Raw genomic sequence first — 16,670 nt, forward strand, 5'->3', positions numbered from 1 at the left:
ACTAGTTTATGACAAAAAAGTGAATATACGATGGTGCATTCACGATGAAAGGAACAAATTCATTTCAAATTAAAGTGTTTTTCTCTTTTGATATATTCTGAATACTTTTTGTATAGCAAGCCATATGCCTAAAGTCAATGGCCAAATCTGACGTAACCAACTAAAGAAACGTGAAATTAAAACATTAAAATTTATTGCAACGTATGTTTAATTTGTTATCCATTTGATTCAATGCGTTTTTTGCAATGAAAATTTTGGTTGCCGGGTGTCTCAAGTAGAAACTATGACGCCAACATTAATTTTTTATGGGATTTCTGAGAAAGTAAACTTTATTATGTTCGAACAGTTTCCAATTTTAAAACCTACTTGACAACAGTTTGTCAGGCATTTGTGAGTATAATTGTCATATTAGTTGTCATTTGTTGCATAATTTTTTAATAAAACGCATTTATCTGAGAAAGAACGAATTGATCATGTTGATATATCAGCAAAATTGAATCAAAAATGTAGGGAACAGTCTTGTAAGAAATTAATCTAAAGACAAACCTCTAAAAGTATCTGAAGATTTTACGGTGAATGTTCTATTAAAAACGGAGAATAATCCCCATGTTGCGATTAGTACAATTTCCAGGAATTGAAATTTATCAGTAGGGTCAGTGGCAAAAATATTTCGTGTAAATAAATATCATCCTTATAAAGTACAACTGATACATGAATTGTTAGAAGACGATTTTGACCGCCCAGTGCAGTTTTGTGAGCAGATTCTTCAGGCTAACAAATGACAATGTTAAATGGACACGTAAACAGACAATTTTGCAGATATTGGCGAGATTAAAAATACCACAGCGTCCTCAAAAAATTAATGTGCAGGTATATCGTGAAAAATCGAATCCTTGCATCCTTTTTTTTAACATTAAACAAAGAGCGCTACTTGGACTTTATACAGTTTGAACTTATCCTTGCTTTAGTTGTTTTATTCCCTGAAGAGGACCGAGAGTGGCCACCAAGGTCACCGGATATAACCCCATTAGATTTTTTTCTTATGGAGCTATTTGAAGTCCAAATTTTATATGAATATATCAAATAATGTTGATGATTTACATCAAATCATTGCACAAATCGATGCGCAAGTGATTGAAAATGTGCAATTAGAAGTTATTTGCGGGCTTCAAAAATGCATTGAAGCAAATGGACAAGAAATTGAATAAACAAAGTTATCTATTTCACTAGTCTATTACGTCAAATTTGACAAACCGCTGACTTATATATATACTTATATAAGAAATAGGTACTCGAATTTAAAATGAATTAGTTCCTTTCATCGTGAATGCACTGTACTTATTTTTTAAAGTTAATCAAATTTTGTATTTTACCAAGTCATCTTTTAAACACGTCACACATTTTGAATATATTTTTCCAATGAAACTATTCTTGAAATTACTTTATCTTGCACAATTTTTTTTTTAAATTTAAAACCACCTAAAATGCTTTTATTAAAAATTTATTTGGAACCAAGCCTTTTCAAATAGATCTCCTTTTTGTAAAACATTATTTTAAATTTAAGCTGGGGTAAAAAACTATTATGCAGCATATATACGAATTATACAAATAGCTCTAAAAAGGTCTAATAAAACTAACTTCTGGTTAATTTGAACGATGATCAATGCCAATAGCTTTAGTAAAATCACACACAAATCAAAATATCTCAGATCTCTGAGTTTTTTTAAGTAGCTAAAAATATGCTTTCACACTAACATCCCATTGCTGTTTTGACCCTCAATAAAAATAAAAAAAAAAAACTTAATCGGTCAAAAAAACAAGGTCATATAAAATCTATCACTCTGTTATATTCACACTTAAATCACGGGCGCTGTAATTTTTTTTTCTGTCTCAAAGAAAAATTATTTAAATACAGCAAGAGATTACCATGAATTTTTTTTTCTTAAGCTGGTGATAATTTAAATCCTATGACCTAACCTATACCAGATAATTTTTACAAGTATTAATTAAACGGATACGGACAAAAATTTTTAATGACAAAATTAGTTATACAATAAAACATATGAAAGAATTAACAAAAACAGTTACAGTCCAGTTAGTAAAATTTAAACCATAAAAAAGGTCAATATTATAGTGAATGATGCACACTTTCCGTCTATCCCCGAGGCCAATCAATCATAAGCTCATTTTAACTCGTCTTAAAGAAAACTGTGATTGAAAATTGAATGTATAGGTTAGGGAAGTAAAAATATAGAAAAACTAATAAAAAAGTATTATGTACAAAATCATAACATTTTGAAATCAAACGCCGAAAATAAAGGGAAAAAAATCAATTGATTTTGCTCAATTAAACTCAGTGTGAAATGACATGAGATTTAAGGTTTTTACAAAAAATGTATGTCGTGTTAGTGTAAATTTGTTAAATAGGAATTTACAGTTCCTCCGCGTCTCTGTTAATGATTAAATAAGTAAAAAAAAATAAAATAATGGTTGAAAAGAGACAGATCAAAGAAGTAGCGTATAGGGCACAACTCTAACATACTTAAGAAATTCTAGTTCAGGTCTGCGTCAATGTTTGAGGGGTTTTGTGTCCCTTTGGTAAAATTGTCGCAGACCACACTTTAACCATGTACTCAAAGCATATTTCCCATAACAATCGATCATTCTCTAGTTTGCAAGCAACACTGTTAGTAATTTTTTCGTCCTTATCCCGCATTTGTTCATATTTACATACAATTTCTCCACGATAGAAAGTTTCTTGAACAATACAACATGTTTTTTCTTTAATTTTTCCTGTCCTGGCATACTACTGTTATATTTTTGTTATCCAAAAAACTTTCTAGATAAGACACCGTACTCTAATTACAAACTGGCTGTGTTGTCAGCAGCACGCTGGTAAAATATATGTACGTAGTATAATTTTGGTGTGATATGGTAAAGAAAAATAGAGAACATGTTAGAATGTTTCTGGTGTTGCGTATATGTACCACTATAACTAAACGAGGTACAGGGTAAGGGGAGGGCGACAAGACACATCCAGGAAGGTATTTGGGACTAAGAACATCTATAGAAGTGCAAATAGGTCTGCAAATGCATTTCATCTAAAAAATAGAAGGCCTACTACAGCTACATACTTGTTTAGAATGGCTGAATTTGCTTGATTGCGCCCAACGGTTCCCTATACCTCAGTTTCTTTCATTGCTTCAGCTGGCTATTAAACGTATAAAAATCGTTTTTAAATCGCTGATTCACACCATCATGTCCTCTTTAAACATTTTTTTTTGCTTTTTGAAAGAAAAAACCGTCGGTGTTTGATATTAGAATATGACTCAAATGGAACGTGAACGCAACGCTTACAACCCGCAATTGCGCCTGAAACCTAGCCCCCTTATAACATGCACTGACGCAATATTGATACTACTGATACATGCTTCGGTAAAATCACTACAGCAACGAGTGTCTCATACAGTTCAGTTTATTATGTGAAGATTTTAATATTGAATTGAAAGAACAAAAAAAAAATTGAAAAAACCGCAAAACAGATGAGCCGTATGGAATCCATCATGTGTCTGTATATGGTGATTTGCTAAAATTTTATATTGATAGTCCAACACGATCTAATATCAAATACCAACATAGTTTTAATCAATATAAAAGAGCATAATGAACTAATTAATCTTATCGATTTGGAGTATAAGGCATAAAAACAATATTATTGCCCTGGCCTTCATGAATATTTTTATTCATATTTCCGTTTTTAACGTCATGTTTATCCTCAAAATCATAAAAATCTCAGTGGAAATGGTTGTGTAAGTGGGTATCCGCATAATAAAAGAGGATTTAATTGAAGGGTTTTTGCTTTATGTTTTTTTGCTTCATATTTCCGAATGGTTGGTAATAAAAGTGGATAAAAAAGTTGGCTTTCAAGTGTTAAAAATAAATAAAACTATGCCAGGCGATCGGTTGGTCTAAACCAATGAGCCTCCCGAACTCCTAAGATTTCTAGAATAACACTACCTTGCATTACATTCCCAAATTATTATCTGAATATTTTATTTAAAAAAACAGGTACGAATTGCCAGTACCTTTGACAGATAAAGGATGTGTTTTTATGACCATAACAGACATGTGAGACGGGCTTAAGGGTGAGATAAGACAGACAAAGTAAGTCGATCGTTAAATCGTGTAGAAAAGTGCAACTTTAGACAACACAGCCATGAAATTTTGAAGTTGTTGGTCCCTAGTATTCAAGGCACAACATTTATGACCTATGGTCTAAATGTGTCAAGTAGGACTGTTAGTTATTATGTGATCGTTCATGCACATTTACTATCGCTACATCTTAATATTTATCGGCAGCTTAGGCCTAAAGTTTTTTATCATCATAATAGCAAGAGAGTGGGGCATTTCTAAAACTACTCATGCAGAAATAGCTAGCCAATGACATGGTTCTTTAAGGATCACTGACCAACCTATTCCAAAGTATACAAAGCATTACTAAGAGAGTTAGAGAAACAACGGTTAAGCAACAAACAAAAAAATCATTTAAAATATCACCAACTCTCTTTAAAAAAAAACAGAAACAAAAACAAAAAAGGAGGACGGGAGTTGATCCACTGCTGGCCTACCGTAAAATAAAATATTAATTGGTGTTTTGGTTACATAAAGATCTACAGTAAAATACTGGTTTGCTGCACCCTCAAGGCTTGTAACAATAATTCTATTTGACAAACGTTTTTAAAATGTACGCTACAAAACACACTGAACAACTAAAAGCAACATTAATTAATTTTTTGGATGGCCAACCCTGTTTTTTATAACTTATATTAATCCAAATATTTTAATTATTTAGACATCTGTTAAAAATAATGTAACTTTGCTTTTTTTAAGTACTAACTTGATATGCAATAATCTGGTACTTTACAATCTAACGATTGTAGTCCTTGAAATAGTCATCCAAATTCAATATCTAACTGAAAAAAAATTATATAACTATTTAAAATAATTAAAAAAGTTTATCAAGTTTGTTAATTTATTTATTACGAGTTTTCTGTTGACCAACCAAAAAACAACATATTAATTTTGCAACACGCACTGTCAACCGTTTAAGCAGCAACCATGCTGGTCAAGTAAGACTAAAAAGAGAAAAGTGGTATAGGAAATCAAGGATGAGACAGATGGGAGGACCTTAATTTGAATTTTGGTCTAATTACTGACTGTTTTAAACCTATAAAAACCCTATAAAATGAGCTCTGTTCAAATTCAAAAAAATCAGTCACACATTTCATATCATTACACTTGCATATGGGTCAGAGGCTTTTATCAGATCACTATTTAGGCTCTGACTCATAGTTCTTCTGGTCGCATTTCTTTTACTCAAAGAAAAACGGCCAGACAACGAATTAATTTTTACAATTAACCTAAACATTATATCTACTAATTATGTGTAACAGACTTACCTGGGTTTGTAATCGAGTAAGGCCTCGGATCCAGAGGATCTGGCCAGCTCGTGGTTTCTTGTCAGAATCAACGTCGAACTTTTCTTCACCGATAGTTATTGCTTCGGTATATTCTTCTGGGTGGCCACGGCCCCATCTAATACAGATATTTTTATTACCAAAGTTTCACAAAACCATGGTATATCATTAAATTTTTTATTTAAACTTGAAATAATTTTTTTTTAAATTCAATAGTTTAAAATGGGCCAAATAGAGAATAGAGTACAAACTTGATGATACATAACTATAATAGTTCGTCAAAGATATTTAGCAGAAATACCTGCCTTTCTATGAATCTTAATCCTTATTGTATTCACCTTATTGTATTCACCTCATTGTAGATATTTATTGGAATAAAATCTACTTAAAATTGTATTGCAACGTTTTTAAAAACAAATATTTTTAAAAATCCAAATATGCCCGACACCAAAAAGAAGAAGTACGGTAAATACCATACTTTATAGATATTGAACTTTCAAATAAAGTTCCAAAAATATCTATCAATACATTCATCACAACTAACATCTATTCATATATTCATACTCATTAAAACTTAACAACTCTAGTATAACAACACTTTATTACTAAGAACAAAACAAAAAAACACCATTCCAATAATGTACTTACGACAAAATCTTTGGAATCTTTCTAGTTGGAATGGTGGTAACAAGTTGGCCCCAAAGCAAAGTTCCAATACCGAAGAACAAACACCAGAACCACTGTTCTAATGTAAGAGCACTCGTTGCAAACGCTACACCACCATATTGAATAATAACAACCTATAATAATATAATTAATGGGATATAGCTTAATCAGGTTTCCTCAAAATCTTTCCTAAAGTAGTTACTAAAACAAACGATATATTCAACCCACTAAAATAGTGAGCTTACCTGTGCAGCACAGGTACCAATCCAAATAGTATAGAAAATGGGGTTAGTAAAAATTCCCTCGAAGACATTCCTCTGTCCGTGAATCTTCCTGGCATTAAACTCATTAAAAAGCGTCATCATCACGAATGAATTGAAAATAACTGTGAAATGTTGGGTCGGTCCGGCATCAATTTCTGCTCCACGTCCTGATTTAATATCGAGCATTTGGTCACCTAAAAGACCAGATGGTAAACATACACCATAAGCAAAAATTTGTGCTCAATCTTACCAACAAACAATAAAGAGAAGATAACTGTGAGCTGATAAATGGCCTGTCCTAGGATGTTCTTCATCATTGTCCTTGAGATCAAGGGTTTCGTCCTGCCGTAAGGTTTTCTAAGTAACAAGTCGTTGGTTGGCATTTCAGTGGCTAACGCCAAAGAAGCTAAAGTATCCATAATCAAATTGACCCACAACATTTGCACAGCCTAGAACAATTCAAAAATAAATAGTACAGAACACAATAATTAAATAAAAACCAACATACTTTGAGAGGACTGTCTTGAACTGCACAAGCACCAATGAAAGCTACAATAACGGCAACGACGTTGACAGTTAACTGGAACTGTAAGAATTTGGCTATGCTGTCATATACGTTTCTTCCCCACATTACTGCTTTAACAATACTGCTGAAGTTGTCGTCAGTCAGAATAATGTCAGATGCTTCTTTGGCTACATCAGTACCAGCAATGCCCTTTAAATATATATATAAATTGCATGAATAGATCGAATATACTACCAGCTTACCATGGCAAATCCAACGTCGGCTTTCTTCAAAGCAGGACCGTCGTTAGTACCATCACCTGTTACAGCTACTACTTCACGGTTTTCGGTAGCAGTACTGTCAATAATACCTTTCACTAAGATGTACTTATCAGTGGGAGAAGAACGAGCTAGCACTCGCAACTTAGGCCAAACTTTATCCAAAAGGTGTTGTTGAACCTAAAATCAATTAGTTATAATTGTAGGTTTTTTAAAAATAAGTGATATGAAATGAAAACAGGATTTGCATTACTTACTTCACCATGACTATCTCTGATCCTACTATTGAAATCTTTGCCCTCAAGAATAAGGAAGTCTTCATTCGGTTTGACAATTCCACATTTGGTAGCAATCGATCTAGCCGTATTAATATTATCGCCAGTTACCATTCTAACAGTGATTCCGGCTTTCTGGCATTTTCTGATGGCATCAGGTACTTCTGGCCGTACAGGGTCTTCAATTCCTACTACGCAAAGACAAGTCAGGTTACTGACAATGTTGTCCTCGTCATCCCAGTTTGGTTCGTGATCATAGTGAACCTGGTTAATCTCTGCCTTGCCGGGAACAAAGTCCTTGAACGCTATACAAATTGTCCTGAGACCATCGCAGGCCATTGGTTCGATTACTTGTTTTAATAATCTTTCTTGCATGTCTCGTGTGAATTTTTCCAAACGACCATCATGTCCGTAAATAAAGGCACACTTGTTTAAAATAATTTCAGAAGCACCCTTGGTGTATAACCTATAACCGCCTCCTCCTTCGCGTCGGGGGATGACGGTACTCATGGATTTCCTGACCGAATTGAAAGTGTAGACCCTAGTAAACGAATCTTCGGGATAATCATCACGGACGTTCTGGTAGTTCTTGTTCAGATTTAATGTAAATCCTAACAAGGCGCATTCGGTCTTATTACCCACTTGTTTTGGCAGTTCGGTTGGGTCTTCTGAAACCTACAATAATAATAGGTTACAATTTTCTTATAATGCATGTGTGAGTAATTTTACCATAACTCGGGAAGTATAAGCGCAGTTAATAGAGATTCCCTGGACAATGAGGTTACCGACGTGTGAAGGGATATCGCTAAATTTCGGGATAGTTTTGCATAATTGCTCACAAATATATGATTGGACCACTGTCATCCGGTTTGTTGTTAGAGTTCCGGTCTTATCTGAGCAGATGGCGGTAGCATTACCCATAGTCTCACATGCATCCAAGTGACGTACTAAGTTATTATCTTTCATCATTTTCTGCAAATAAAATTCGGTAAAAGAAAACCCTCATTGGATCTATTATAGACTTACCTTGACACTATAAGCTAATGAAAGAGTTACGGCCAACGGTAAACCTTCTGGGACTGCAACGACAAGTACAGTCACACCAATGATTAAATGTTTGACGAGTTGACCAACGTAAGTACTTTTCCAGGGTTTCTCATCCATGATGAATGTTTTAACGCAAAATTGAATAACCAGGATAATCACAGTAAGAACGGCTATGGTCGAGCCGGCATAACCAATCTGGATCGCAAGTTTCGTCAGTTTCGCTTGCAATACAGATTTCTCCTTTTTGTGACTGGTCTCGGCTGCTGGAGCGGTGTTATTTACATGGTTCTCCTTCCCGTCTTGTTCTGGTACATTGTCGTGCTTGTTCGCTACTGGAGCAGGTGAGTTCATGTGGCTGTTTCCTGTCACGTTCTCTTCGTCGCCTAAGTTGCACATTTAATATTTAGACTAAATTCTGCTTAATAATCTAGATGCTACGATTTGAATGTAATATTTTATGCTTTAAAATTGTTTGTATTTCTATGGTGATCAATATTTCCGTTAAATATAAGGATGTCAGGCACCCCAAAAGTTCCCAACTGCCCGGCATTATTAATAATCAATAAATAATAGTTTCATTTGTCAATATTCCGCATAATTAAGGTAAAGAAAGTATATATAATATAGATATAACCATTTTATTTACCCAATAAGGTATGTAGAGTGTGAAATCTATGGAGTATTTTAAAATGTGATTTTTAAAAAATATTCAGCTTAATATCAGCTCAGCAAACGATGCTATATAAAATAATTGAACTAAAATAAGACGACTCCCAAAATGCTAAACTTTTTCCAATCGAATCTTTATTTCCATAAAATGCAGAACATTCCAAAAGACTATCAAAATTGAATAGCATATTGCGAAGCAAAAGACGACATCTAAATGAATAAAATGCACCACAAAACTTTATTAGATCAGCTTTAAGACTGCAATAATGTTTTGTTAAAGTAATAAAAAAAGTCACCCAGTTTGTTGTGTTTAGCCCTGAACAAGATTTTATGACTGTTTACGAGCCATTAGGCTCTTTTTTTATCATTAAGCTTGTAGGTCGACGATTAGTTTAAAAACGCGTAATAAAAATGAGGAAACGAGAGAGGGATCTCTGACATCGCTTTTCTAAGCCAACATCAATATTAAGCATTATCACAATTACATCAAATCATAACAGTGTTAAAGATTCTTAATAATATAACAATGAAAAAATTTAATTGTTAATAATAGACATATTTAGGTAGTTATACATGCAATATAAATAGATACATATAGAGACTAAAAATTAAGGTAAAAAACGTTTATTGTTAGTACAATGAATTATCACTATTAAAATTGAGTAATAAATGTTGTTTAAAAAAATTTAATTTAAATAATATATAATAAAATTTTATTCACCTGTCAAACTTTTCTTCTTCCGCTGCTTTTTAGCTTCTGTACAAAAACACATGCAAAAGGAGAACATTAGCAATCTCAAAAACACTCCCAAAGTCCTGACATGGGTAAAATATAAAAAATATAAATTGGGTCCTACAGTGCATGAGCAAAGGCCTTCCATTAGCAAGCGTGTAGGTACGTAAGTTTTTATAAAGAAAAAAGAGAAACTGTGTCTTATATTGTAAATAAAAAAAACTCTTTTCATTTTTTTATAATTAATTCAGATTTGCTTGCTAAAAGCAAAATATTTTTAATACATATTGGCCTTATGAATGTATTTTTGGTTGGAATCCAACATAGAGTAAATGTTAAAGTTCCATTTCAACAAACATACGGTTCCTACACACTCATACTTCCTAAAAAAATGGCTGCACCGTAAACGCTAAGTCAGATGGCTAAATTTAAATCTAGACAAAAATTAAATATCACGAATTTCGATGGGTCGTTTGCACCATACACTGTAAGTGGCTATATGCCAAGACTATATATAAAAAATCATAATACTAAAAATAGACATACATGTATATTCCCCGTAAAATATTACGGATAGGTAACTATTAAAAGAACAATATTAAGCCTTACGACTGGGAGTACAGGTTTTGAAATTAGAAAATAAAATGGCATTGTGTCATATATTCATTAGCCTGCCAAATGAACTGCGCTGCTACCTTTTTCTGGCATTACATCTTGCCACTTTAATAAAACAGCTGTGTTATTGTCATTTTGACAGTAACAAACATATCTTAAGGGTTTCACAATAAAACATTCAAAATTTTACTACCATTAAATGGATGGCTAGTATTTAATAGTTTATAATTCACATCATATTAAAGATAAAAATTAAAAACATTCAAATGAAAATTGTAATTCAAGTTATTGAGTCAAATGTCGCTGGCTCTCAGACTATACTAAAAAAATTATTACAAATGGAAAATATACATGCATGTTTAAAAAAAGTGTGTAGGGTCAAAAGGGTGGGGGGCCAAAGGGGTCTAAAAATTTTAAAAGTATGAGCAAGAGCTGTTAAATTTTCCAAAATGGTTGAGTGGATGTTGTAACAGCTTTTATCAAGATGATGGGAATTTGCAGAATCAATATCTAAAAATACGTGAACAAGGAAAATTTATTAGCCCACCTCGTAAACAACAGACATTCTATATGATAATGTTACAGACATTTAAAAAATGTGCAACTAACAATAATACACTTAAGATGTCCTTTAATGCTTCATCTGTAAGAGCTCTCACAAAAGAAATAACATGGAATGCCAAGGAGTTCGATTTTAGTAATGAAATAAAACTGTCAAAAGTAATAAAAAGTAAATAAAATAAATGTTTACGGTTTGATTAAAAATAATAAATAATTTTTGAAACTAAGGCAATGAAACTTTAGGGAGAAGCCCTTACAGATGGGAGAAAAATACAGGGAGGGGGCACGATTCAAACAGTACATACATGCGCATGGAGTGCGAAAGAACATACCTTTCTTCATCTTTTTAATTTCTTGTTCTTGTTGGTCTACGGCGGCTCCGAGAAGTGTAAAGATGATACCGGCCTGTGAGTTTACACCCACAGCGGTAACCAACATTTTACCAGATCCTTCCATCACGTGGGTACCCGAAAGTACCATTGGATCAAAGGCTTCTCCCTTTTTCACATGGTCCGATTCACCTGTTAGCGATGATTCATCTACCTATAAATTTATTAAGCTATGTATTTTATCTGTCATGTCAATCCATGTCAAAAATAAATACCTTAAGGTCGTTGGACTGGATAAGAATACCATCAGCGGGCAAAAGATCACCATACTTAATTTGGCAAATATCCCCTACAGCTATGTCACTAACAGCAATCTGTTTAACCTCACCCCCTCTGATAACGGCAAACTTGTGTTCTCCTTCTATTCGACTTTGTAAACCACGAAACTGTCTCTCTTTCGTATAATCATTAAAGGCTGTTACTAGCACTACTACTATAACTGAAATCAAAATGGCGAGACCTTCAATCCACCCGTGGCTAGTTTCATCATCGTTAAATCCACTCTCTAGAAAGATATTATGTAGATTTTAATTTAAAATCCTTTTGGTACAATTGTAATAAAGTCTCAATTATTTTGCTGTAGGTTTAAATAAAGATGTTGCTGTTTATGGCTTTATACTAATAATATATCTATTAAATTACTTTTATTTAATAAATTACATATGTAAAGCCACTTAGGTTTTCTAAAATTTAAACAAAAAACATGTTTATTTTTTAAGTTTGAAATTTAGTTATATTCATTACAGTGTTGATGATCTTGTTTCTTTTTTTACAGTAAAATTAGAATTTCGTATAATCCACCTCTGTTTTCCTGGTTCATAGCAAACAGAGGATAATCAACTTAACCAGCCCATTGAACTCAACCTGTTTTTGAAATTTAGGAGGGCATAATCTCTTTGTTTGCATTTTATTATTTTGTTTTAAAAGTCTGTATGATGTTTAAATTATAGGCTCTGAAGCATTGGGGTTTTAAGGCTAACATTACTTCAAACAAATTATTTATAAATGGTTCATGATTATGATTACTAAGTTTTGTGGTAATGAAATGACTCATTGTCAGTAATAAGAACCCGCCATAATGCTTGTCTTTTTCGTTGGTACACATTCATGGTTGAAAAATATTTTTAGTTACTCACCTTGTTCTTCTTCAGAAGATGGAGAATAAAAAGAAAGACCTAAAGAAACCAATGCAGCTACTTCTAAAATAATTAACGTTATATCTTGTAAAGCTTCCCAAACTAATTGTAAAAATGTTTTTGGAGGCTTAGGGGGTATTGAATTGGAACCAAAAGTTTCTTTCCTATGATCTAAGTCTGCTTGTGACCCACTAAGACCTAAAAGAATGCATGTTTTTATTGTCTCCAATTAAGAGTTACAATAGAACCTACCTTCATTTGGGGATGTATAAAGTTTCTTACAAATTTCTTGCACCCCACCCAATTCTTGTATTTTCTGAATTCCATCCTGACCTCGGTGTTCCATGAGGTCCCGGAGTTGTTTGAGGGTAATGCCATATTGTGCGGGACGGCCGTCTATCGTAGCCATTTCTTACTGCAGTTCTGCAACAAACAGAATTCTCTTAGAGTACTTCAAATATCATATCCTAACTAATATTCGTAAATTCGTAAAATTCTTATGTCACTTCTAATTTATAAATACTTACGTCTTTGCTTTATGACAATACTAAAACATTTTAATCTAAGAATTTAAACCTAAAATAAGTGTTCATTACATTTTACCTGAAAATCATATCAAAATAAATATAGATTTTACAAAGATTAGCTTTATCTAACCTTCCTCTGACGTCTTGGTCAATACTTAAGTGTCTCATTACCGCAATTAACCCTCTGTAGTGACATCATTTGATCGTTATGACGCCAATCATAAATTTTCAATTATCAAGATTTAAAAGGGTTTGTTAAATAAACAATTTATAATTTAAGGAGTCACTTGATTATTAATTAATACAAACTTAAAATAATACTGTTATTATCATCTATTTTTTATTATTAGGTACTAATGTGGAAATTTATGTATAACAACAACTTATCTATAAGGGTTCAGCTCTATTGAATAGTTATTTAATAGTAATCTTATCTAACATAAAAATGCTTTAAACATAATATTTTGAGTCCTATTAAAAATATTATTCTGTATCCCATCAATTCTATTAACCGATTATTTAACTATATAAAATTTATTGCATGTTAAACATAAAAGCTTGTAACAAATAAATCAGGTAAAGTGACCTAACATTATGATTATATTAAATTACAGTAGGCAATTACTTGTACGAATACAAACTAGTTGAAGCCAAGCAGCTTTCAATGGTCCTAGAAGAGTAGCAATAAAATTAATGAAATGTCTGCAAACAAAGTTGAGAAGCACTTCTCAGTATTCAAGAACATCAGAAAAGTCCGTAATTTAGTTTGTTTGCTTGCAGTTAAATATATTTTTTTATAATGTGATTTCCTTTTAAACATGTTCCATGTGCAATAGTTTTGTAGTTTTTCATTAACATGTGTATATATCCTAAAGGTGTTTCAGTAAAGATTATTATTAAGTAACTAAAATTGTAGTATCTTTGTAATTTTTATATTCTTTTTTAACACAAAAACGCAGAATTTACTATCATATTATGTATAAGTTCCTAGCACCATACAGTCAAGAGAAATGGAATAGTAAGGTCCAAAATATGTCACATGTTTCGGGACTGTTAAATCTAATCTTCACATCATTATTGGCGATATGAATATTCACATATTTAACAATTAAAATTGTGGATGAACAGTGGATGATTACTATTATTTGAACTTTTATATTATTTTCTTCATATATAGCTCAAATTTTTAATTATTGCTAGATGTAAATAATATACTTCTCTCTGTATAGCAAAAAACCATAATTTTTTAAACAATGTTTTAATGGCATACATATTTCATTTTAATTCTGTCATTTTTATGAGAAAAAAATATAATTTCTTTTATTGTTTTGTCCTCGATAATTCGTTCAGAAATATAATTAATCAAGATCTAGTTAATATTAAAATGTGCTGTGATTGTAAGTGTTTGTCCTTTAATGTGTCTAAAACACATATTTTATATTTTAAATGTCAACTTTATTATGCCTGTCAATGAAAACAAATTGTTGGGCCCGTATATATAGATGCTAGGTTAAGAAAGCTAAAATTTGATAAGCAGTTCAAGATATCATCTTACTGCTTTGTAGAATATTGAGAGTGAGTTAGACAAGTCGATAACTAAGAGTGGCTACTTTGCAATGATTGATTCTCATTTACGATATAGTGTCTGCTTTTGGAAACTTGGCTAATATACATAAGTTCACAAATAAATCAATAAACAAATTAATTAAATACAGATTAAGATGCCTATACCTATAGACAAAAAAAAATACACACAAGACACACCAGCAAAATATGTTATGAATATTAGTCGCTATTAAAAAGTGAACATTTTCTTGATTTTATACAAAATCCATTGAGAAAAATTAATTTAAATTATAAATTGCAAGGCAAATCTAATTGGGTTTGCAATTCTTTTGAGTTCAGTTGGCAGGTGATTATATATTTTTAATATCATAAAATAGGAACTTTTAATAGTGGCAGTTAAAAGGACTGCAGGTATATTTATATTAAAAGGATTTCTGGGTGGATAGTTATGAGCCATATCTTCTACTTGCACAAAAGAATTTACATGTTTTCGAATGTACAGAGGATATTGCAGAAATAACTGTAAAACTGGGAAATAGTTGACAACATGATTCCCTTGATTCCCAATACCCCAGGATACTATGGCATAATTTAATTAACAATGAATAAACATGAGTATAATACTAAAACAAACATTTTTTTGTAAACAACACTTATTAGCTTCTGAATATCATAACAAAGTTTTGACTGGTTTGCCAAGTACATGACCAATGTGAGCTGACCAACTTAGTACACTATCAATAATAATTCATAGAAACTTGTTAGAGCTTGACTGACCACCAATATTTAAACCACATTAGATTCATTAATGCGAGTACTAACAGCTTTAACTGAGTTTTACTCAAATTTAATAGAAGCACCTGCTCAATGCATAATTCGGCCAATCTCTTAGCTTCAATTAAAGAACTACTTGATACAACAGAAGTCAGATCATCAGCATATGAAATATTTGAACTTATTGAGACAGACTGAACACATCAGCCATATAGACAAGAAACTACAGCTGTCCTTACTCACCCCAGGGGGATTCCCTAACAATATCTGCCAAATTGGTTGTAATTTCTGGCCACCTACTGGTAAACCAACTTTCTGTTTTGTATTATTGAGGTTATTCCAGTGGAATACATCTCACTCCATAATTATCCCACCATAATAGATTTGTCATCTAATCTTTAAATCACAAAGTTTACAAGGGATACTTATACTTGATAGATCAAGAAGTAATTATATAAAACAGATAAACTTATACTCAAGGTAGCTTAAGTAAAGAGTATAAAAATTAAAATAATTCAAAAACAGAAATTCCGCTTGCAACTCAAGAATATACTAGGGGCAAAAGAAAATTAAAAGAGAGAATTATATAGAAAGAGATATTATTTGATGGTTATTAGGTTATAATCATTAGAGTAATTTTGTTTTTAAATGTAACTATAGTGCCATTAAACAGGTCTTTATTGCTGTGTAAAATATGAAACCGTGAGCAAGCTCAATATAAAGGTGCATTTCAGAAAAGGTGTTTTCTAGTATGGATTGGGGTACAAAAAATTTAATTCCCTTAAAAGATGATGTGCTCAAATTTCATGGGAGCATATTTTAAATAAAAAAAAGCGCACTGTTTATGTTAAACTCAAAACAAGCTTTAGCATGCAAAGACAAAGTCTTCTCGACAAAGCAACAGGAAGATATAAAATAGTTCAAGTACAAATAAAATGTCAAAACCTAACTTAAAAATTTAACTTACAGCAAAAGAATAAATTATAAAAAAATAAAAGTACAAAAACATAGTGTAAAGATAATGATAGAAAGATATACAGTTATATGTATATATTTATATATATATTTCTATATACAAATTAAAAATTATCATACAGAAAAGCACAAACTCTTAATACCCTTGGCAAATGATTATATAACTTCATGTTCTTATAAACAATTGATCTTTTTACTAAAGCTGAATGCAGAC

The 16,670-nt window shown here is 31.9% G+C and overlaps 1 protein-coding gene across 12 annotated transcripts in view; it reads right to left on the minus strand.

The window, feature by feature from the left end:
* LOC126749022 (plasma membrane calcium-transporting ATPase 2) overlaps positions 1-16,670 on the minus strand; it is a 160,682-nt gene that overhangs the window by 18,774 nt on the left and 125,238 nt on the right. For 9 of the 12 annotated variants that reach the window (XM_050458621.1, XM_050458617.1, XM_050458624.1 and 6 more), the window contains 14 exons: positions 12,867-13,037; positions 12,615-12,812; positions 11,694-11,983; positions 11,422-11,632; positions 9,902-9,937; positions 8,491-8,894; positions 8,194-8,436; positions 7,447-8,139; positions 7,175-7,369; positions 6,915-7,121; positions 6,657-6,855; positions 6,389-6,600; positions 6,126-6,277; positions 5,460-5,595 (listed from right to left, as the gene is read on the minus strand). In XM_050458621.1, the coding sequence (XP_050314578.1) occupies positions 5,460-5,595; positions 6,126-6,277; positions 6,389-6,600; positions 6,657-6,855; positions 6,915-7,121; positions 7,175-7,369; positions 7,447-8,139; positions 8,194-8,436; positions 8,491-8,894; positions 9,902-9,937; positions 11,422-11,632; positions 11,694-11,983; positions 12,615-12,812; positions 12,867-13,023 (3,333 nt within the window). In that variant the 5' untranslated portion in view covers positions 13,024-13,037. The remainder of the gene's footprint in view (positions 1-5,459; positions 5,596-6,125; positions 6,278-6,388; positions 6,601-6,656; positions 6,856-6,914; positions 7,122-7,174; positions 7,370-7,446; positions 8,140-8,193; positions 8,437-8,490; positions 8,895-9,901; positions 9,938-11,421; positions 11,633-11,693; positions 11,984-12,614; positions 12,813-12,866; positions 13,038-16,670) is intronic. The other 3 variants (XM_050458625.1, XM_050458627.1, XM_050458626.1) reach the window with 1 other exon arrangement.

The sequence above is a fragment of the Anthonomus grandis genome, chromosome 22 (assembly GCF_022605725.1).
Source record: "Anthonomus grandis grandis chromosome 22, icAntGran1.3, whole genome shotgun sequence".
NCBI lineage: Eukaryota > Metazoa > Arthropoda > Insecta > Coleoptera > Curculionidae > Anthonomus > Anthonomus grandis.